General features: G+C 37.3%; 1 protein-coding gene across 4 annotated transcripts in view; it reads left to right on the top strand.

Annotated features, from left to right (window-relative positions):
• Positions 1-23,028, top strand: part of ZNF608 (zinc finger protein 608) — a 77,053-nt gene that overhangs the window by 15,944 nt on the left and 38,081 nt on the right. For all 4 annotated transcript variants that reach the window (XM_040415965.1, XM_040415964.1, XM_040415967.1 and 1 more), the window contains one exon: positions 13,185-13,440. In XM_040415965.1, coding sequence (XP_040271899.1) covers positions 13,185-13,440 — 256 coding nt within the window. The remainder of the gene's footprint in view (positions 1-13,184; positions 13,441-23,028) is intronic.

The following is a 23,028-nucleotide window of genomic DNA, read 5'->3' as shown; positions in this document are numbered from 1 at the left end:
TGCCTATTGTGCTTCATTTTTTATTAGTGAACCTAATGTGGTTCCTTCAAAGATCAATAGTTTATTAAGGCTGTCCATGCAAGGTCAGGTTTGGATCATATTTCCAAATGCAGATTCGAAGCTAACACCAGGTGTGGATTGTAAAGGGAGAGACAGTATAAAGGGCAGATTCTATCAGTTTTTTTAATCCATACCTGGTTTTAGCTACATCTGGGCAGCCTTAGTAGATTTCTTAATATCTGAAAAAGTAACTCCAGTCCCATTCTCTATCAACTTCATTAAAAATGCAAAGACCCAGACAGGACAATCAGACTCCTCAAGCTCTACTCCAAACAGCATATTCTTTACTAGAATAACAAGCTGCATCTCTGCTACAAACTAAACACGTTAAGACATTATTTTTCTGCAATTTTTTGACAAAAGCTATGAAAGATACCAATATCTTATTTGGCATTTGTAGTATGGCACTAATAGCTTTCCATAACAGTAGAGCAAAATGTTTAATTCTGGGTCCCAGTTCATAGTAATGATGCCATGGAGTTGGAAAAAGTTCAAAGAAGAGCAACAAAACTGATAAATGGCATGAAGGATATAAGTTATAAGGCAAGATTAAAAGAACATGATTAAGGTGTACTAGTATATTAATGGTCCATGCAAAACATATGGTGAAGAGATACTGCATATAAAATCCCCTAAAAAACAAAGAGGACAGACCTTTCTTCAAGAAAAAAAACTGGTAAAATCTCTAAAGGAAAAAGCCTTCTTTACTATAAGAGCTATGACCTTGTGGAACTGTTGATGACTTCACAAAGGCTTAGATTATTTCTTAGAGCATAATAACATTAATTAATTATAGTTATGAAGGTTGATTCAGTCTGATTGCTACCAGGGATCAGTAGGGAAGGGAACATTTTTCCTTTTTTGTGCTGATTGGTTCATGCCATATGAGTTTTTTTGTACCTTCCTCTATATCAGTAGGGGGAAACAAATTTCAAAAGTTTACCCAAATCCCTTTCTTTTCATCTACATACTCACTCTTTATTGCATCCTCCATATCCTATCAATAGAAATCGATTTACTTGATTTCACTTACAAATATAGTTTATGAATGATTATTTGGATCTTCTAAAACATACATTTCTGTGTATTTCCCAACATCTGTTTTCATAGAAAAGGCTGTTTCTTGTTTAGTGGAGGCAATTCCAAGGATTTCAAAACTTTTGTATGTTTGTACTCATTAATTGCAACGTCCTGTGATCTTTTAGACTTGTGTTCTAAGCTGACAGTTTATTCTTCCGTCTCCACTTTATAACTTAACCTTATTGGCCATAGTCAAACATACAAAAGTGTGGGTTAGTTAGACTAATTTGTTGTAGTAATGGACCACCCAATGAGCTGTGATACTTCCTGCTTGGAAGCAATCATATTGAGAGCAGGCAGAAACCTGAATGATAATTAGGTAATAGCATTTAGTGCATACATCAAGTCTGTATTATTCAGTGTCTCTGAACACAGCTGGAACAATCACATTCAGAAAAAGGGAAGGAAGGTTGCTCTCAAATAAGGGACAGAGGAGTCAAGCTTGAAGATCATTATTTGGGGATCAGTGCTCTTGCACTTTTTTACAATGACGTTGTTCTTGTGATTGCTTTTGTTGTTGATCTTATTATATAATTCCCTGTACACAGACATGGAGGGAGATTTATTAATAGTGTTATAGATTGCCCCAGAATATTTTTCCTCAGTCTTTTTTTATTTTGTGCCATTATGAATAGTATTTTCGCTGTTTGTTAAATGTGTCGTAAATTGTCAATGATGCATAGAAGGGGTTTATGGTGTTAAATGTGCCCAAGGATGTGATGGTGTCATATTTCTTTCTCAGAAAGTCTGTGGGGAAGATTTGACAAACTGCACTATTTATAGTGTAAATGACGATTGTGTGATATAAGGCAGAAACGTGGATGCCTATTTGTGACACAATACAATGTTCCTACTAGCAGAATTTGGCACCATTTTCAATACCAAGTTGGAGCTGATATACTTTCAGACAAGCAGATGCAACATAACATGATTTAGACTAGGACAAGGCAAGGCACAAATGTTTTGGAAAAAAAGTATAAAAAAAAAATTACCCCCAAAAAAACATGTCTAGTATGGTAGTATGGCACACTATGTAACACTTTTAGGCACATAATTTTACTACATGCCCTACAAGGAATGTGCATTAGAAAAAAATGTATAGAAAAACCCAACAGATTCTAGGCACAAGTGCTATGATATATCTGCCACTATATACTTAGCACATACATCAAACATGTTGTGGTGATAGGTCGTCTTTTAGAGTCTGAATACTGTACATTTCAAACACCTCCTACATTTCCATTTTTTAATGACTCCTGTAAATTTCCATCATGCCCACATAGTTCCGTTGCACCTCACACTAGAAATTTTGCCCATTAAACTCACACATTGCACTACGTAATATTTTGGTTCTCTGGTTTGTCTAAAGCTTACACACTATTAAATTACTATTTATTTTACTTAACATGTGGGTCAGAGCCTTTTTTAAAATACATTAAAAGTCATTGTTTCCTAGTTGTATGCTGTTACTGTTCAGATGTGACTGACAGAACTGCATGCATTACAGTAAAGCATATTCATTTTCATCTAGTACCCGTTTATTGCCTTGAGCACTGTAAATCTGTCAGCTCTTCACAATACTTTCACCTCTTTCTTCATATGCTCCAGCTCCTAGTTTGACAACATTCCCCCTAGGCTGAATCCTAATCTGCTTCCAATTAGTTGCAAAATGTGACTGAAATCTCCACATTCTGACTGTAGTGTGCACACATCTAGCAAGAAATAATATTGATATGGATTTTCAGATTTTTTTTTTTTAATCAGATTTCCATAGAAAAGTGAAAACAATAGTTTTCATGTTATTTCTAAGGCCTCAGCCCTGATGTTGCATCAGCTCTCTCACACCGACAAGAATATAATTTTGTACTGATCCAGCCTTCCAATCCGTAGCATAATTAAACCATATCATTCATGCATAATTCAAATACATATCATGGTATGGCATTACTTAGTCTAAAGTATTCCAACAGAAGCAAGGATTATGTTATTGTCCTGAAATGAGTAGATCTTCGCAAGTCACATTATCTACTAAGTCTATCCTTCAGCTAGCTGACCTTTTCAAAGTTCTCCAATGAATAGTAGTTGTTGATATCAATGTATTTAATGGGATGTTATGGAATTTATTTTATTTTTTTCGAGGCATTAAAGCGAAGCCTCGAAATAAATGACATATGTTACATTCTCTTGTGAGATATTTTATGAACCATTCAAAAATATATCTGTTAATACTTATAAAATGGTTACACACACTTGTATTGTTATGATTTATCATTCCTCTAACCAAATTCCCTAAACCATTCCACATTGGACTAGTTTCCGTTGGCCAACCAAATGTTATGCGTACGTTAGTCAAGGGCAATGGTGTTTAGTATATCATGTGGATGTAAACTAAATTTCAAGGGTTTTAATTTTATGCTGAAGAATAATATGCCTAGTCTTAAATGATTTATGTAGAGAATGAACACCTAGAGAAAATTAATGATAAATGACATGTTGGTGATGTCCTCTAAATGGTAACACTGTTCTTTCTATTATACCATAACAATATAAAAATGTAAGCTATCAGCCATTAGTATGCTAGTAGCAAATATAATTAGTTTCTTGCAACAAAGGCTAGGACAGCAATTTTCTATTTCCTTGCCAGTAGTGTGCAATTAATTTTGCAATGTTGGAGATTCCTCCACATTTCTAGAGGTTTTTACTAGAACCTTTATACAGTCCTCATATGAATTGATTCAGTCCTCGTATTAATTGATTCATCTAATCAACAATAATTCTTCACCTGGTTGGGGCTGAAAAAGCCCCACACCCCACTGCCTAATTGACAGGGGATGAAATCTCACCCCACCTTAACAATATTGTGCCTATGGCGCTGTTCCAAGTAGTGTGTGCGAGCACAGATGCGCTGCTTCCATTTCTAGGGCAGTGACTGTACATGACCTGCAACATGTCCAGGGTTGCTCATATTTATTTGGGACAAATATGGGGAACAAGTGCTCCTAGGAATGCTCCAACCTGATAACTGCAATGTGTAAAGGTGCCGCCAATCACCTGATGAAAGCATTGCTGATTGGGTCACCTAAATCATTGTTTCTGGGCATTAAATTAGAAACCATGATTTTATATGGGGACAAACAATTGCTCTAGTAATTGCTAGTCCCCATACAGAGGAGTTGATTGCTGCATATAAATGGAGCTCACAACTTCTCTGTTGAGCAGGCAATTATCGTGAGCAAACTGTTCATTTCCAATAATTGCCTTCTATGTCGGCATGTATAAAGAGGCCTTTATTGTTCTGAGAGATTAAGGACTAGTCAACCGCTTTGATACCTGTTTGTCTCTAGCTACTTATGGTATGTTTTGTTGTCTGATAAACCCTGAATGTTTACTTTTACTATCTAGTGACTGTGCTGACTAACTGTGACAAGAACTGTAAATCACCCTGTGTTGTGTTTACTGGAGTTGTCCCTGAGTTGCCCAAATAAGACCTGTTGTCCTCCTAAGCAAATAAAGTTAAATGATAACAGAGGTTATCAATGTTAATGTGCAAGTGGTATGCTCTTGTTTAAGGACATAGTATGATATCAAGCTGGGTACCAGTAGTAGAAACATCTAAGAAAACAGTAAAGATGCCTATTATGTAAAAAGCACTAGTTCCACCCTAATATGCAACAACAAAAACATAAAAATATAAAGGCAAAGCAAAAGCCTTTAAGTATGGCATAAGTTCATCTTGTTGATGTTATATGTCATAAGACATAACATTTAAGATCATATCATCATTGAGTTTGTAGTAGGGTAGATCCTAAAAGGGTTAGCTACTATATGTACTATATGAGTATTGCTGTATATGAGTAGGGACAGCACTAATCCTAGTGTACTGCATTGAGTACATAATTACAGCACAGTCCTGCCGTTCAAAAATCGTCTCTGATGGAGGGTGATGCGGCCAATCCCTTCTATCAGCGGCCGCCACTGGCTAACACTGCTGTCAGACAGGAGAATTGGTTCATGTGAGTCCATCTGCAATGTTAGTCAATGGAAGTTGCTGATGGATGGGACTGGTCACAAGATCTTCCACCAATGAGCATTTTTGGGACCGAAGAGCTGTCCTTCAGCTAATTAGTCAATGCAGTACACCAGAATTAGGCATAATAAACCATCACACATTGGCACCGATAGTGTAATAACAATCTATCACTAGCTGCCTTTTCCCAGCACATGTGTAGCAATACACATATAGCAGACAAACCCTTTAACTTTTGCCACATCCTATAAGAGTAGAGGGATTTCAGTCATTAAAGAGGTTATCTGAGATTGGAAAAAGTTTTACAGAGACAGCACCACCCTTGTCCATTGACTGTGTCTGGTATGGTAGCAAAGCCCTATTCAAAGCCCATGGACAACAGTGGTGTTGTTTCTGGGGGAAACAAATATTTATATAGAATAGTTCATTAATACAAAGCAAGTCCAATAGAAACAATGACGAGTTCATGAAGTGATTCAACCTTTGTAAGTGACATGACCAGGTCAGTCGTGTGACTCGTTAATATTGTGACAACTGCTCAGTGTAAATAGACCTTCATACGTGATTATAAATACAACTAGCAACTAACATTATTTCTTCTTTGCATGTTCAGGACATGTGCAAGTGCAGTGATATATTACACATTTGTGTATTGTGCCTTTGGTTTGCATAGTAAAATGAATGTCATTCAACATGACTCGGTTTCCTCGCTGCCATTTCCCTACTTCCAAGGTGTCATAGCTTTCTGCCAGGGAACAATAGTAAAAAGATGTTTTCCCGTTCAAGTAGATTATCTAGTTTACCATTTATAATAATTGACAGAACAACTCTCAGCACTTCAATGGTGCAAAGTGCATTTCTTTTTTTTCTTTTCTTTTTCTATTATTAATTCTGTAGGCAAAAACCACGGTGCTTCTGAGAAGCATTAAACGCTTTTGTTGACGGCTTACAGTTTTATAAACTCAAAATGAGCTTATTGCCTTTTAACCATCATGAGTACTAAATAATACAAAAACCTATGAGCCTTCAGATTGGAGAGCCGCCAACCACCTCCAAAAAGAGAGAGAGAAAAAAAAAAGAAATGAGTAGTTTAATTGTTGAGCAAATCATTTGTTTACAGATTAAGACCTAGTTGGTAGCCAACTGCTATGGACAAAGAGGTGAAGAATAAGTGCTGAGGTAGAGGAAATGAATGTCTGGCTATAGACTGTGTCACTGTTATGGTACTGAATCTCCTTAGCACAAGGGAGGTAAGAGGGATGAATTGTGAGGACACTACTTCTAAGCCGCCTGTGTCTCTTCAAATAACAAAGGGGTGGAAGACAGGGAAATGTGTTGGTTTGTTTATGCTGTCTGACTGCAACCAGATAAGCCTGGTTGCTCCCAGCAATGGCACTTTAGTTTTTGGCAGGGTGGCTTTCCTCTTTTGTTTTATGGTCTGAATTGAATTAAAACAAAAAAGAAGTGAGAAAAGGGAATGTTTGAACAAATACAATGGTCTCTCTGACTATTGTAGTCTGGTCTGTTCCCAAAGGTGTGGGCAAAAATGGCTGAGCAAAATGGTCATATTTCAGCTTTGGCTGGATTTTGAAAAAGAAAAAATATATATTTTGACCAAATCTCCTTAAAGTAACATATGTAATGTCTGCTTATTTAAATGGGAGCAGTAATCTCTTATGACATGTCTGTTTTAGCAACTTCTTACACCTCCCCCCCCCCCTATAATAAAAGAAACCAGAAAAAGAACAATGGAGACAGCACTCCTAAATACAGGTTGAGAACTTACCTTTTATCCAGATGCAATTTGTTTGGCTAATCAAAGCATTCGTCAAGCATACACATACACCTACAAGTGCACAGCCCCCCTTATAATAACAAATATGGATCACCCATTGATATGACTGTATGATGTGCCTTTTTTTACTATTCCTGCTAGAAGGTATGGATGAATTAATAGCAGTTTGCAAAGAAAGTCGAGATGGGTTTTACCAGTTTGGGTTTGTCTCTGCATAGTCTGAAATTATTTAATCAGTATTACCAGTGTCACACCCACACCCTAACTGGTAAGACCCATTTGTATCTTTATTGCAAACTGTTGGAAATTCATTCATTAATGCCAGCAGGAATAGTAGAGGAATAGCACAACATACAGTCATAAGAATGCATGCTTCCTGCTTATATGTGAAATGCAAGCAGCTACCAAAACAGACATGCTAGGTGAGATAACTTATGTCCATTGTAAGGTCCCCATCTACAAACAAATGACAGCCACCCTCTATTGACCTACAGGTTGACAATGCATGTTAATGACATTTGTTTTTTTTATTTTTTACTGGGGTAAAGCTAGGAATGCACATAAGATGACTGTCAGCTGAATGATATTTGGCTGACAGATATCTCTCCCAATCCTCCTATACGTATGCTGGATCAGCTCAGCCGAGCATTCATGAATAGTGGATGGGGAGAGGAAAGAAAGCTGCTGCCAGACTCCTATCACAGTAGCTTATCTCCTGAGAACAAAAAGTTTGGAGAGTTGAAATTCAGCATGCCAAATCCTTATCTCCCCCACTATTAGCCGTCTGGTGAGAGTCGGGAGGCCCCATACATATTAGTTGGCCAAAGCCTCTTAAATCAGAAGGTTCAGCAACAAAGAACTTATGTGAATGGCCGGTTTAACACACTCAGAATGTCAGATTATGGTTATAAGGATGGCCAGACACATTAGATGAATTTTGGAAAAAACAGCCATTATGGTTGTCCAACCATTTAATGTGTAGGGGATTGTCCTGAAACTACCTCCTTGAGAAAATCATGGGAAAGAAGGATTTGGCAATTGGATTTCAACTTTTCTGATCCTTTTGATCACAGTGGAGATTAGCCTATTAATATTGAGAACACATGATTGCTAGGTGGAGTGATCATGTGTTTGTGGGGTAGGCAGGTATAACTGATTATTTTTTTACATTATTGTTCATGTTATCTGAATTAAAATGGGTTCTGTTTTTTTACTTTTTGTTTTTACACATTTCTAAAAATCTCTTATGTTTCCTTTGGACTCTTCAATGCCAAATACTGGTAGTTGCTTCTTGCAGCTACATGGGGGTGGGTGCCTTATTTCAATGATTGGAATGCCATGGCACATCTCCAGCTCTCTTCTACTAAATATTCTCTATGATGTAATCTCATAAAACAGAATATTGGAAGCGAATTTCCAACATCTCAAGGGCTTTTGGCTGTGGTCCATAATTGATGTGTGTTCATGTAGTTGTTGTCTGACTACTCATAATTAGACAGCAATGTTATCCTGCAGCTAAATCTGGCTGCTTATAAAATCATCCTTGATAAACTGTAGCGTTGTGCATTCGGGGGTTATCACTTCTCAACTTTTCTGTGCGTGTTCTTATTTTTTCGTTCCTTAAAAAATGTGTATCTTAAGAAAAAAAAATAAAGCCAGAGGCATTTCATGATTCTGTCACTGTGAATCAGCCACATTTTATCATCTTCTGGAGACCAATATGATTTGTTATACCTTCTCTCCTTGCAGCTTGTGTGATAAAATAATTAGCATATCCCCTGACAAATATGTGGCTTAGGAACAGTTTGTTCCACATGCCTTTTGAAACCATAATACCTTCTTCAATGGCTTGTAATGTTTCTGCCTTTTAATTACTTGGTCTTTCAAGTGTCATATATATTGGTTCTACAATAAAACCTTCATTGTTTTTGTGTTTTACTATCTAAAAGCCATGTATGCCATCTGCCCTCTGCAATGCAGTGTATTCACATGTCTCCTTCAGGATGTGTTTCATTTAGTATAGTTCAATAAGAAATTTACGTTGTATTCCTTGAACAAAAATATTAACAGGTACATGATTGTGATTCCTACCAATCTTTCATCCCCTTATCCAGCACCTTCTTTATATGATACACTGACACATTTGGAAGAAGAGGACAATCTAATGTCTACATATCTTGAAATTCTAGTACTACTTCACTTTTGTTAAATTCTATGACAGTCCACTAAATTACAGAATGCATAAAACACATCATTAGATATTTGTTACAATGGTAGTGCTAGATGGAAACCAATATGCAGACGGAGCAGTTCTAAACTTGAGTGTGACATCACAAAAGCCATTGAAACCATTGAAAAAGTCAGTTAAATTTTTTTTGGGCATTGTTCACTTGGCTCATTAAGAATCAAGAGGAGGATTGCTAAATCTGTATATTCACATATATTAACACTTCAACGTTACAAGCTCAAGATCATTTAGTAGCATGAAAATATGTTGCGAATGCAAGCCAACGTAAATGGTGATGTCACCAAATTGATGCTTAGACAGACTCTAAGTATATAACATTACAATATGCATAGAACAATGGATGCATGGATGAGTGAAATTTGAGACACACACCCTTTAAATCAAGATCCTTGGGCAATAGGCTTATAGTGGATTTACATGTGCCGAGGAACAGCCTATTATCAGGGAGGATGTGTTTATTCCTGACAACTGGCTGCTCGTTCAGTGGGAGTGAAGCGCTGCATTTACATGCAGTGATCGCCTCCACAGTATGAGAACGAACGATCACTATTGTGATTGCTCATCCTCATACATCTGCATTGTTTCTGTGCAGCAGAGTGCTGTTTAGAAATGATCATTTACTCGCCTGCCTGAATGACAACATTTTGCTCATTCGACAAGTGATTGGCTACAAATTTAGACAGACAGATTGTCTGGAACGAGCGTTCACAGGAATGTTCTTCCCCGATAACCTATCTATCAACCTGACATTACATTATACTTGACAGGTGAAGAGTGTGCTTTTTTATCCAGATCATAATAAGCCACCAAAGGCAAGTTGACTCTAGCACTTAGGTTTGCTAGTGCTAATGCTGACCCTGCTCCAAAACAAAAATATATTGTGAAAGTTTGAGAATATGTACACAGTGATGCAAGATAGTGAAGGAGACATCAAACTGTATGTTTGTACATTCTGTGGAACTAGTAAAGGCTCAAATATTAGATCAAACTTGGTCAAAAACCACCAATTTTTGAAAAACTGCAAAAGTCCATTTATTTCAGTAATGCAACTTAAAAGGAATTGCATTAATGCAGCTTAAAATTAGAATTTTGTGAAAAGGTTCAATATTCTAGGCTCAAAGCGTCCCACTCTAGTCTGATAATTAATCCATATCCCCTGAGCAAAGGGTAACTCAAAACTGTGAACTTGGGGTTTCATAAGCTGGAAGCCATAATCATCCAAATTATACCAAATAAAGGCTTGAAATATCTCGCTTTGCATGTAATGAGTCTATCTCATATGTTAGTTTCACCTTTTAAGTTGCATTACTGAAATAAATGAACTTTGCACGATGTTCTAATTTTTCGAGTTTCACCTGTATGTGTATCTCCAAGGCATCAAATGCTCCAAAACCCATATAAATATGATTGGATGCCTAGATGTTGAAATGAAAATGAGGAAATGATAGATTTTATCATTAAATAGTACAGCATATAAAGATGAAACATTCAGAACTCTTTTACTCACAATGCTTTTGGAAATGTTTTTGTGGCAGTTTTTCAATGCAGTTCATTTGCCAAATGTTGAAACTGAAAAACATAGAATTGGAAATATAGAATTTACACTTTTACTTGATGCTGGATACACTTCTGGATCTGGCAAAAAAATAAATAAAAAATGTACGGTAATTTTTACAAAAAATGCTATGTGTGAAACCACCCTAAAGATAATTTACTGTTACTGAACATTTGCTTTTCTCAGCTGTTTTGGTGTACTTTTATGTTTGACAAGTTGGAACAGAATTGTATCCTCAATTTGCATTTTAGAGTTGTTCTCCTTCCTTTTGAAAGCAAGCTATTTGCAAGTCCATTCTCTAGTAACTATTCAATAAACATTTAGATGTATATACATGTAGACAATCGTCTGATTAATATCTCCTGCTAGGCTGCTACTTTACAGCAAGCAGGAACACCTGGCAGACATCAAGTAAAAATAACACTGCAAGACTGTAAAGAGTCTTTTTCTTACTTTGCTTGATTTGTCACATTGCCACTAGCAGCTGTTAGACCAGTGTATATTTCCCAGTGTAGATAATTGCCTTCCTTTGCCTATCCTCCCAGCATTGTTGCAGCTGGATAGATTTAACAAAAAAGTCTATATATTATGACTCTACCAAGACACATAATGAACTTATATTCCTCTTTATTACTTGCAGTTATGTTAGAACACATAGATTCATATTGTGTATATATGATATGTATCAGTACATTTGTATAGGAATATTTATTGTGGTAAAGAATTTTCCATTAACTGTTTAGATAACACAAATGAGAATTTTAATGCACGGACATCATATTTTCTGTCTGTCAGAAATGCAGGAATAATAATTTTCACCATGAATAAACAGATCACTGGTGTGAGAGCTAATTCAGAGAAATTGGACGGCACTGTGCTTGTATAGAAGTCAGGGTGCACGGTCAGCAGGTCGGATCCCCATCAAAGTATAATAAATGGACCGGCACTCCACAAAGTTTTGTGGTGTGCCGGTCCATTTATTATACTTTGATGGTGTGAGAGCTAGTCATCTGCTATATTGGCCAATTTACTAGCCTCTATGTCTGTTATCAGAAAATTATCTATTGTTTAAAATTATTTTTAATTTTCCATTTCACTATTTATATTATAAAAGCCTGCAAAAAAAATCCTTAAAAATTCAAAAATCCTGCAGTTTTCGCACTGGACATTAAGCATAATAATAGGCACCACTTCTTGGTCCATACAGATTACTTTTCAGTAGTCATCTCATTATCATCATAGGCATGATTATAGATATCAATCATATATAGGCAACACGGGATCCACCATTCATAATAAGTGATTGTCTAAACTTGTCTACTCCCTCCTGACCTCTGCATAGATCACAGAGCTTGCCTAGCCTGGGTTCACATCTGAGTTGGGAACTCCGACACTGTAATCCGGTTACTGTATCCAGCGTAATGTCGGCTTTCAAACAGACAAAAAATGCTACACGTAACATTTTTTGTCCAGCCAAAAATCAGCAGATATATGCCAGAAAGCGGCTGGATTACAGATGGATCCCATTACAGTGAATGGGGATCAGGCGGTGCACAGTGGTATCTGGCTATGCCGGATACGGTGAACTCCGGCACTCTGTTCTTCCACCGGAACAGACTGATGGAGTTCAGAGCGCAGATGTGGACCCAGCCCTAGAAAACTTTCACATAGATGTTGAGTCTCCTCCAGTCTATTGTGTCTATAGCCCATGGCGGCTGCTGTGAAGAATATCTTTAATTGGCATTAACAACATCTCAGGAAAGATGGCTGCCCCCATATTCATGTTCAGAAAATAGAATTTAAAAAACAATCTACAAAAAAATAAAAACAGATTTGAAAAAAGGGATCTGTGTCACTCTATAGTTTTAACTGGCTGAAAAAATGAGGGTGAGACAATCCCTTTAAAGGGGATGACATTTATCCGATTAGAAATATGGGGAAAAAATTGATAATGACTCAAGAGCATCCATTTTCTTCATTCACATATTAGTTATTCTGTTTGCTATAATGGAGCTGTTGTCTGGAAAGTTATCTGGTAAGAGGGATTACAGCCCTCCCTGTCAGTCTGACACTTTCAACAGCAGGTTTTTCTGCCCTACTTTTCAGTAACTGCTCATTAAATTATTCTCTGCAGGGAATACTACTTCTCTGCCCCTTTTGTTACCTTACTATCAAAGCTATATCAAGGTCAAAATGGATAGCATCCACAGTTTCCAACCAAATGTGGCAAATCTGAGGATAGTCAGCACAGCAGCGCAAGTCAATGGCTTTACCAAGGCAGTCATATTGGGCAAAAGCAACTTACAATACAACACCATTTGGACTGAAGTAAAAAGGCTGTAATACATTGAAAATAGTATTAAATCCTTACAGGTTATTATGTTCAATCAATAAAATTGAATTATCTTTTTTTTCCCAGGTTGATCCCCTGTTTACAGTGCCTGCCCCTCCACCACCGCCAGTTTCTAACAATATTTCATCTCCAATTCTACCATCGTATTTTTCACCATCTTCAACTATTGCTGCACCTGTGGAGCAACTTTTAGTAAGGACTCGGTCAGTTGGTGTAAACACATGTGAAGTTGGAATAGTAACAGAACCAGAATGCCTTGGACCTTGTGAACCTGGCACCAGTGTGAATTTGGAAGGGATTGTCTGGCATGAAACTGAAGAAGGTAGGTCTGAACTACTGGAACTTGCTTTAATGTACTGCTTGAGTTGTGGTTGGATCATGAAAGAAGCATTTATTTAGATGTAACAGGATTTATGTATTTTATAGGACAAGCGTGCACAGATGGCAATTACTATTGCATTTGTATTAAAATGTTAACATGCTACCTTGTTTTAGCCTCTCCTACTGGGGGCCCTGTTAAAATAATTTATGCCCAGAGAGTTTGCTGACTCTACCTTTTCAGATGTAATTTAAATTTTATGGAATGAAGCAATCTTTGGAATATTGATTTTGGGCTCTGATTTAATATCTTTCTAGTGTTTAATTCACCGAGTCTTCAAAAAATGCCCAACTGTGTGTTTTGTCAGCAATACCATGATGTCAATATGCATTTTTTAGTATCTTGTGAAAAGAGAGCTTACAATCTGCAATTTGCTTCCAAAATGTAATGTAGATAAGAAAATATAATGCCCGTAGAGCACTTAATATTGAATCTTTCATTTTATGCACATACATACACTGGATTTCTGCTTGCAGCTTTGTTAAGACTTGATGTCTAAGTGTAAAATTAATATTCCAAGTAGTTTTTTTTTTTACAGGTGACAGATGGATGTTATTAAAATGCACCTGTCACCTATATATAGCAGAAACATGCTTTATATGGTTGAAAACTAATGGATAATAAATATTGCTCTTGATGGCTTCAGATTTGGTTCTGAGTTAGATAATTAGGTAGCTTTGTTAGCATTGTTGGTTGATCCCACTAAGCAGTGGTTAGAATGGCTTTGAACAATGGGTATATACAGTGTCAAGACCTTGGGTTGTCTTAAGCCTGTATTAGGCCTGTTTCACATTAGCAGTAAACAGATCCGGCAGGATCTTCCTGCTGGGAAAAGCCTGCCGAATCTGTGAATACAAGGCATTACCGTGCGCTGCCAAGATACCGCCTGGCCCTATTAACTATAAGGGGGACCAGCAGAGTTTCTGGTGCTACCCGGCAAATATGCCAGAAGGGCCGGACCAAAACTGCTGCATGCATCAGTATTTGTCTGGCCACTTCTCTGAATATTTGCCGGGTAACGCCCGGTATTCACAGATTCAGCAAGCTATTCACGGCCAAAACAGCCTGCCGGATCTGTTTACACCAAATGTGAAACAGGCGTTAGACAGGCAGATTTTCTGCAAGATGATTGGTAACAAGTGCTCGTAGTGATGCTGCCGCCAAATACCCGATGAACGAGCAAACGCTCATTCATCAGGCAATCCAAATATTTTGTCAGGTTTCAAAATTATCATCTTCCGGTGGCAGATCATGGTGTCTAATCATGATCTGCTGTCGACAAACAATCATTCAGTACAGGGAAGAGCGATGGTATAACGATTGCTCCTCCCTATACTCATTAGGAGATCACTGCATGTAATAGTAGCTGTCTCCTCCACTAGCGAGCAGGCGATTGCTGAGAAGGAATGCTCCCTTACCGACAGACTTGGGTTGTCTAATACAGCCAAGCCATTGATTTATTATGGTCATTATTGGATGTTATTTTCATTGGTATAGATTGCTTTTCATCATACTGGTAGATCGGTGGAAGGCAAATTATGTTTCATTGTTAAAGTACCCATGCAATATCAATAGCTGTCCAAAGAATGCTTCTTCGGCCAACAGCCATTATTTCCTATTCCCCTATAGACATGCATGCTTGGCAGAGATGGGACTAAGTCACTGTCACACACCTCTGGTAGTGTATCCTTTAAGAACAAAAGGATCGCATCAGATGTTAAAATTCAACATGCCCGATTCTTCTTTCCCTCAGCATTATATGGGAGAGTTGGCTATTTCTGCCAAAATCTGAGAGTTTGACTGACTTTACTCCTCCATGTATGGGTAATCTTTAGAGATGGTATAACCAGTTTGGAGGTTCAAGATTTGCAGAAACTTTTTGGAGAATCAAATATAGAGTAGGTATTCCCCATGCTCGCTTGTTAAAACTGCAACTTAGTCAACAATTTATTTGATGAAATTTCAATAGAACAGTGTAAAAGTTAAATTATGAAGGTAATTCACAAACAGTTAACATAAAAGTGGGCTAAATGGGGGAGAGGTGGTAACAAATTTAATAGAAATTCTCCTTTAGCATTGTAATGCATTCACCACTGTCTAACTCATATCCAATGTATTTGGCATCACAGATGCATGTTTTCATGTTAGGCCAGAATTTACGGCTTTGTAGGATGGTTTTGCATTTATCCATTCTTCTTAATTTCCCAAATTAATTTTAAAAGCGACAACTGCAGCCGCATTCTGTTCATCACTTTGATGTATCTTCACGGCATACCAACTAATAATATAGGGATCTGACCTTTCTGCTTCTTCTGTTGTCTCATGCTGGCTAGGCAGGACTGTGATAAGGTGTTTTCCAGCATGAAGAAGCAGGTTCCCTTTGTGGAGGAATCTTTCCTTTTGAATAAACTAGACTTAGGACTTTTACTGAATTAAAAAGTGCTTGTTGTTTGCTTGACCATTTCTATTTAGAGATGTGCCAGAGGCAAATACTGACTGTGCTTTCTAATCTGCAATTTAATAATAGTGAAACATCTGAAGCATCAGCAGAATTTCCTATGTTCTGTTATTATAGCATTTCACTTACCAGTGGGGTGAGGACATAATAATTTTAATAGGGTAGAACAGGAGCACTTAACCTACGGGTAAGCATTTAGATGCCAGGCCATATAGGTTATGGACATACAGTCTCTTTTGTCTACCAATGGGTTAAAGAGTATGTATGTACTATGCTATCTGGATAAATAAAGGCACAACTTTGACAACTTGGACTGGTTATAACATGCAATAACTTGGGAAAGAATAGTATGAAGTTTGCAGAAATATTCAGCCCCACCTCACCAGAAATGCTTGACTCAAAAAGGCAATGCTTATGCTATTCTTCTTTAAAGGGGAAGATAACATTTTTATGCAGTGGCTCCACAGATACAACAGGGTTATTCTAAAGATGGAAAATGTAACAATATCAATACCAAGGTGCTTGGGTCTTGGATAATTTCTGGATTCATTAAAGGGGTATTTCCATATTATCACACTAATCTGTTGTGCTCCTTTAACTCTCAGAATCACAGTCATCCTAGAAGTCAGATCCTGCCTGATCCTAGCAATATTTAAGTGTCCAAATGCAATTTTAAATAAATACATCCAAACAATGATATTACTTGTATGGTGCAAATACCAAGTTAGATATCATTGTGTGGGTGCTTTTTCATGTACTTTCTGTAACATCTGGAGAAAGGACTATTTGGCTCAAAGATCAATTATGCCAATCTTGAGCTCCATCTGGGCTGCACATTACCATATAGTGGAGAGCTTCAATTACTCTCCATCCCACCACAATCTATTTTAAGTGCTCATAGCTTTGTACTGCAAAGAATGATTATAGGATTGACGTAAAAGTGGTTGTTAAATGGCAAATAAGTTGTTTCAGCCTCAAAATGTAACTAGTTGTTGAAGTCTCTGCAATTCAGATGGCATGCTATTTCATGTAAAGGCTTTTTGAAATGTAACACCCCATTTATTCTTAGAAGGCAAAATAATACAATGGAAGAAGTACATATTCTCTATTTCGCATACAAGAATTGTCAGAGGATGTTTTTGGTTTCCATGCTTTTTGATCTACGCTGTTTAAAAAGTTCACTGCTACAAGAAAATATTGTGTAAAATTGCTCACAGATGCCGAGAAGAATTTCCATAACATTTTTGCTGTAACATTTGGGGCACACATGGCATGGTAGAAATGCATGTAGTCAGATTTCCTGGGATTGGCTTACTCCCACCTGGCATTTCATGCTATGCTCATTATTCTCTAATACATTCTTATCCTGGTTTTTGTTGATAGCTTTAGCTCATTGGATTGCTATCCAATCTAAAATCAAACACAATGCAATTCAGCAATAGCCCTGTTATTAACAAACCCTTCTGTTTTATTTCTTCGTTCTGTAATCCTTTGAGCACTGAATTGGTTATATGAGCTCTGATCACCATAGATGTTAACTGCTGTTGTGCCTATTCCACTTCATCTGTGCAAAACCAATTGCACTGTTTGAAGTTATGTAAATGAGTTGTTTACTGCTAATTAAAATGCGTCTGTATTTGGGCCAAGGGGATCCTAAACCATATGATTGCTCTGAGCTGTGCTTCAATTGCCTGTTTACAGTTACTGGGAACACAAAATGGTTCAGCTTCAAAAACAATGTACTAAAATAAAACACCACATTTTGAGGTATTGTTGACCTCTACTAAATCCAGAGCTTGCTTCTGTCAGAAACGTGAGCCTGGGAATCTAATACTCTGGAGGAACTTCCTATTAAATGAGACCTGTTACTCAACTTGTCACACACTGCTGTAGTTTCTCATTTCCCTTCAGGGAGATAAAGAAGCATATGCTTAGAGCTAAATCAGTATATATTTTTAAGAGGAATTTCTTCACAATAGACAATGTTATAAATAGAGATCTATTATGTGTGAGTTTTTTTTAAGCATGTGTTTAGAGTTATCTTTAAAAATTGACATGATATCTTCACTACTTCATGGTGTCAGTGACCACTATGACAAAAGATTTCAATAAACAAGTTTGTAAAAGCATGCTCTAGACAGACTGAATTTGGGAGACCTTGCTGTTTTCGACTATATAAATGTGCCAACAATCCAGTGTCGATGGACTGTATTAGACACCCTCAGGCATTTTCTCTCATGAGCAAAATAAATAGAACCCTTTTTTAATTGTTTTTTTCTACTCATTCTATTGTGTCCCCCAAGGTGTCTAACACCAGAGGTGTCTGGCAGGTGTTCAACCCTCTCCCCCCCCCCCCCAACCTCTCCAGGAACAAAATGCACATATGGCAGAGTTAAATGTGTATATTTTAGATGAGTTCTTAAACACAATTGAGGACAAATCTCAGTAGAAAGAGAACACAGTCCAAATTCATCACTAGAGATGGGCAAATCAATTCAACTAAACAAAATTTGTTACAGATTTCTAAAACAATTTCAGAATCTCGTGTGATTTGTTTAGGATGAATCATTCGAAAAATGGCAGGTGCCATTTTATAGGTCAGAAAACAGAGAAGAAGGTTCATTTTTGGATATTTTTTTCATTTAAAAAATTAAGTGTTTTTAAATAGGTGTTTACCCATAGCCATATATCTTGCTGTCAGTTTGACATTACTAATGATGTCTGGGCATTAAAGAGTGTGAACGTGGTACAATCCTAGGAGACCACAGAGTATCATAAATTATTTTTCAGGGCAATTGGGGCACTGTCGATTCTGGTCAAATACATATCAAATCTAAACAACCAATTTGTACCAGAAACAAATATCAACAAACTCACCCATCTCTATTTATCATCCTTCCGTGATGTATCTTTATTATTACATATTTAATAAAAATACTGTGTCGTAGTTTGCACCATAAAGCCATTTTGACCAAGATATACTTAAATAATTTGTGCATTCTACTATATTTTTATGTGGCTTAAGCCATGCTATTTGCAGCATTTCCACTTTCCCTTTCTGCCACAATGATCCATCATATGGCCATATGTTGCTGGGAAATAATTTTTCACTGCTGCAGTCAGAGCTTTGTTACAACTGGTGGTTTAGATTTAATGCTTATGAAATTACATATGAAAACCATTAAGAGAGGCTTGAGTACTTAGAACATGAGTATATTACTTTGAAATATCATACAGCATATTGTAAAATCAATATAAGTGAACCAACTTAAACTTTGTTCCCTCTATCCTCGTTGCGGAAATTGCTTTTGAGATGTTGTTTATAGGTTATATCTCTAGGAGCTTTAATGTCATATTTTGTGAGAATATAGAGAGAGAAAAATCACTAAGTAACCTAAATGGGAGAAAATGCTCAAAAACCCCAAACACTGTAGTGTGTTTATAACCGGGGGAGCAATTCCTCCGCATGTGATCCGTTGCTAGCGGCAATCCCCAGCAAAAAAATGCATACAATGGAGGATGTCGGCAGCGGACCACATGCACCACAAAGGCATCCTACACAAGATGGAGTAGTGTGTGGATGAAAATATGCAAATACATGAATCGCTGCAAAAGGTGCACCACAACGATATGCAACTGACAATATTGGCTAATCCCTCAGGCTGATGTTAAAAACTGAAACTTTAGCCAATGTATTTCAGTCAGGAACAAAACGGAGCCCTTTTGCACCACCATCAAGGTATCTCAGTGTGGCATGGGTCCTACCACTAGACTACCTATGGTGTGTGAACACGGTCAGAATGGTGCTAAGATCTAACTCACAGCCAAGCTCCCACATACCTCCATAGTGAAATCACTCATGCAGTGGGAGAAAGGATAGGACTGCAAGCCCCACCTATAACAGGCCTGTTTTTCTGTTTCCCTGCAGCTCCCCTACAGAAGAGACCAAGTATTACAAGCTGCCCATTGAAATCATTCAGCTGTCCATGTAATACCTAGATATGCAAGTTCCACTAATGAAAGTGACACTCTGAAATGAGTTTCTGCCCTTGATTAACTAAGATTTCCATAATTGCATTTACTACCGAAAATGTCAAAAACTACTCTTAAATTCTAAAATATGTTCTCTAAAATCTTGCAGTAGAAAAGATAGATGTTTCAGTTTATTTAATGATTTTTTGAGAACTCTCATAAAAGATTGAACCATGCTTTTTTGTTAAATGCCAAATAATAGAACATAGAACGACTGCCACTACTTACCCCGCCAATTGTCAGAGCTGTTCTCTGGCTCAGATTGAATTATAGCATGTCTGATAATTTGTGCATTTGAAAACTGTTCAGCAGGCAGCCATTTTTCACTTTGCAGCCTTTGAGTTCAGAACAAGCTGTCAGCATGCCACACACTTCTCACATCCACAGATTGACAATACTCTTCTCTCAACACACCCTGTTTCTGTTATTGGAGTTGCAGGAAAAAGAGCAAAGAAAAGTGAAGTGTCAACTGTGTTTTCACATCAATTTTGCAACCAGCTAAGACAATGTTATATTATCTGAGGTCAAAGGGGCAAAATAACAGAACTTGCACCACTGGTTCCTAATGTTTTTACATATAAGTTGAAGAGCTGGTATGGCATAATGGTGCAAACATAGAAAATTAGCTATTATTGCACCTTGAGGACAAAGAAAAACAAATGGGAATGCTTACAATTAAATATCCCTCCACCATTATGATCAACAGAAGTTTATCATAATATTTGTTAGAATAGTGATGCATTTCTTCCAAGACATTTGCTCATTATTTCATTTTAAAAAAGGCAAACTGCCTGGTATGGTTGATCCTGCTGAGTGAAATAAACCTTCTGTTGTTCAAACCCACCGCCCTGTTTTGAAGAAATTACATTTACAATGTAATTCAATGTTTCCAGTTTTAGGAACATTCTTATGATCAGTCATGATGTAAAATATATTCTGAAATATTAAACTTTAGATGGAATATGGGAACAAAGACCCACACATAAAGGGGTGTTTGTGCATACAATTAGATGTGTACAGAAACTGTTGAACCTGCCTGGAGTCCATGTCCATAACTAGTTCAGATATAATGTACTCAAATGTATTTCCTTGTAGATAATTTTACAGTGGTAATACATTGTGTTCTTTATTCTGGAGATCAGTTGCCTCTTCCTACAAATATCTTAGGGACACATACACTTACTGACAAAAACATAGGGACACATTTATTTAATAAGGCCCTGCTCTGGCGGTGGATCTGCCACAGGTATGTACAGGCGCCGGCTTCTACATAACTTCGTTGGATCCACCGCTGCTTCTAAATGTAAGACAACTCCCTTGCTATCATACATTTAGACCATTTTCTACACCTAAGCCAGAGGTAGAAAATGGTAAATGAGACGGGCCTGCTGGCCCATCCCCTTCCATGCCCACTTTTTATACCTGGTGTGAGCCTGAAAAAGGTGGAGATTGGGGCGCAAAGGACCTTTGAGTCACAAATTATGCCAGCAATACGCCTAATATAGGAGTATTTCTGTTTAATAAATGGCCCCCATAATGCCCAAGTAATTCACTAAGAAAAAGTTGTTGAAACGGAATGAAACTTTCTATGTGTGAATGTAATTATGATATATGTAAGTTATTACAATTTTAGAGCAAAAGGATACATTTACTGGCTGAACTTTGGTGTTGGACTCTTTTGGGACAGTATTTTGTGCTGCAATGTGGTGTTAGGTTCTGCTGGGGCATTATATTGTGCTGCACTGTGGTATTTGGTTCTACTACAGAACTAAATACCAATGTGTAGAACAATATACTTCCCCTCAATGGTATTGCTGGTCCCATCTATGTGTGTTGGCCCCACCTAATTTTGTTGGCTCAACCTTTGATCAGTTTGGACCCACCTAAAACATGGGGCTGCTCAAAATTAATTTTTTTCAGGTCCACTTAAAATTCCCAGTCTGTCCCTGGAAAAACTTGAAAAAACTTGCCCACAGATGTTGCAGCTGGGCCTGTAAATCCTGAATACTTATAGGTTGCTGAAGCTGGCATCCCAGTTGGTCCCATAAATGTTTGATTGGCCCTAAATCTGGAGCGTGAGCAGGCCAAGGAAGTGAGAAATCCTTGCTGTGTGTGTATATTATCCTACTAAAAAATGCTAGTTTGAAGCTATGCCGTGACATTTCTATCTGGATGCATTATGTTTTTCATCAATGTGTATACATGGGCCCTGTTTATATGAGAATCAAATGGGCAAATTAGTGTCTGGCATTCACTTTTAAATTTCTCAATAATTTAAATTGTTCCTACATACGACTTGAGTTTATTTGCAAAGTGAAGAATATTATTTTGTGTGGTTTTCCTGTTTGTCAAATGCATTACATAAACTATTTTCTAACAGTTGGCGAAATCACACTTGCGAGATGACTGCTTTTACTGCTCCCTCTTGCAAAACTGTTGGAGCAGAAAGTCATTATTTTACACACACTGGTCTATGCCATAAACGTGTCATCTAGTTTTCATCATAGGTTCCTCAGTGCCCAGATCACTTTACCTCATTGTATCCATATTGTAGACAAGACAATTTTAGCAGCAGCACAGAGCCGTTGCACAACACTTGACTGCTTTAGATGAGTGTAATTTGTTTCCATAAGATGCTTCCATTTACAAAGCAACTGCACTAGACATGTGAAAATAACAAGGTATACTGGGAAATTTCTCTTTATTTAGGAATAAACACAGTTTCACATTGTATGAATATGACATTTACATTTATACACATATACAAAGACTTTTTAGTCTTTGCTACACATTATATTTTGGATGTATATTGTATATCCTTATTGAAACCACTGGAAATTCTGAACTGATTAAACATCATTAAATGGGCTTTCCCACAGAATAAACTGATGGCAAATGTCAAAGATATGCTTTTGCTTTCATGACTGGGGGGAAGGGTCCGTCTCTGGGACCTTCAGCGATCCTGAGAAATGAAAGGGATGCAGCACTGGTTTAGTGCTGCATTGCCTTCTAAGTTTTCCCTGTACAGCAGCGTTCCTGAC

Source organism: Bufo bufo, chromosome 2 (assembly GCF_905171765.1).
Source record: "Bufo bufo chromosome 2, aBufBuf1.1, whole genome shotgun sequence".
Classification (NCBI taxonomy): Eukaryota; Metazoa; Chordata; class Amphibia; order Anura; family Bufonidae; genus Bufo; species Bufo bufo.
Note: the sequence above shows the minus strand (reverse complement) of the source record. Positions and strands in the feature narration are given on the sequence as shown.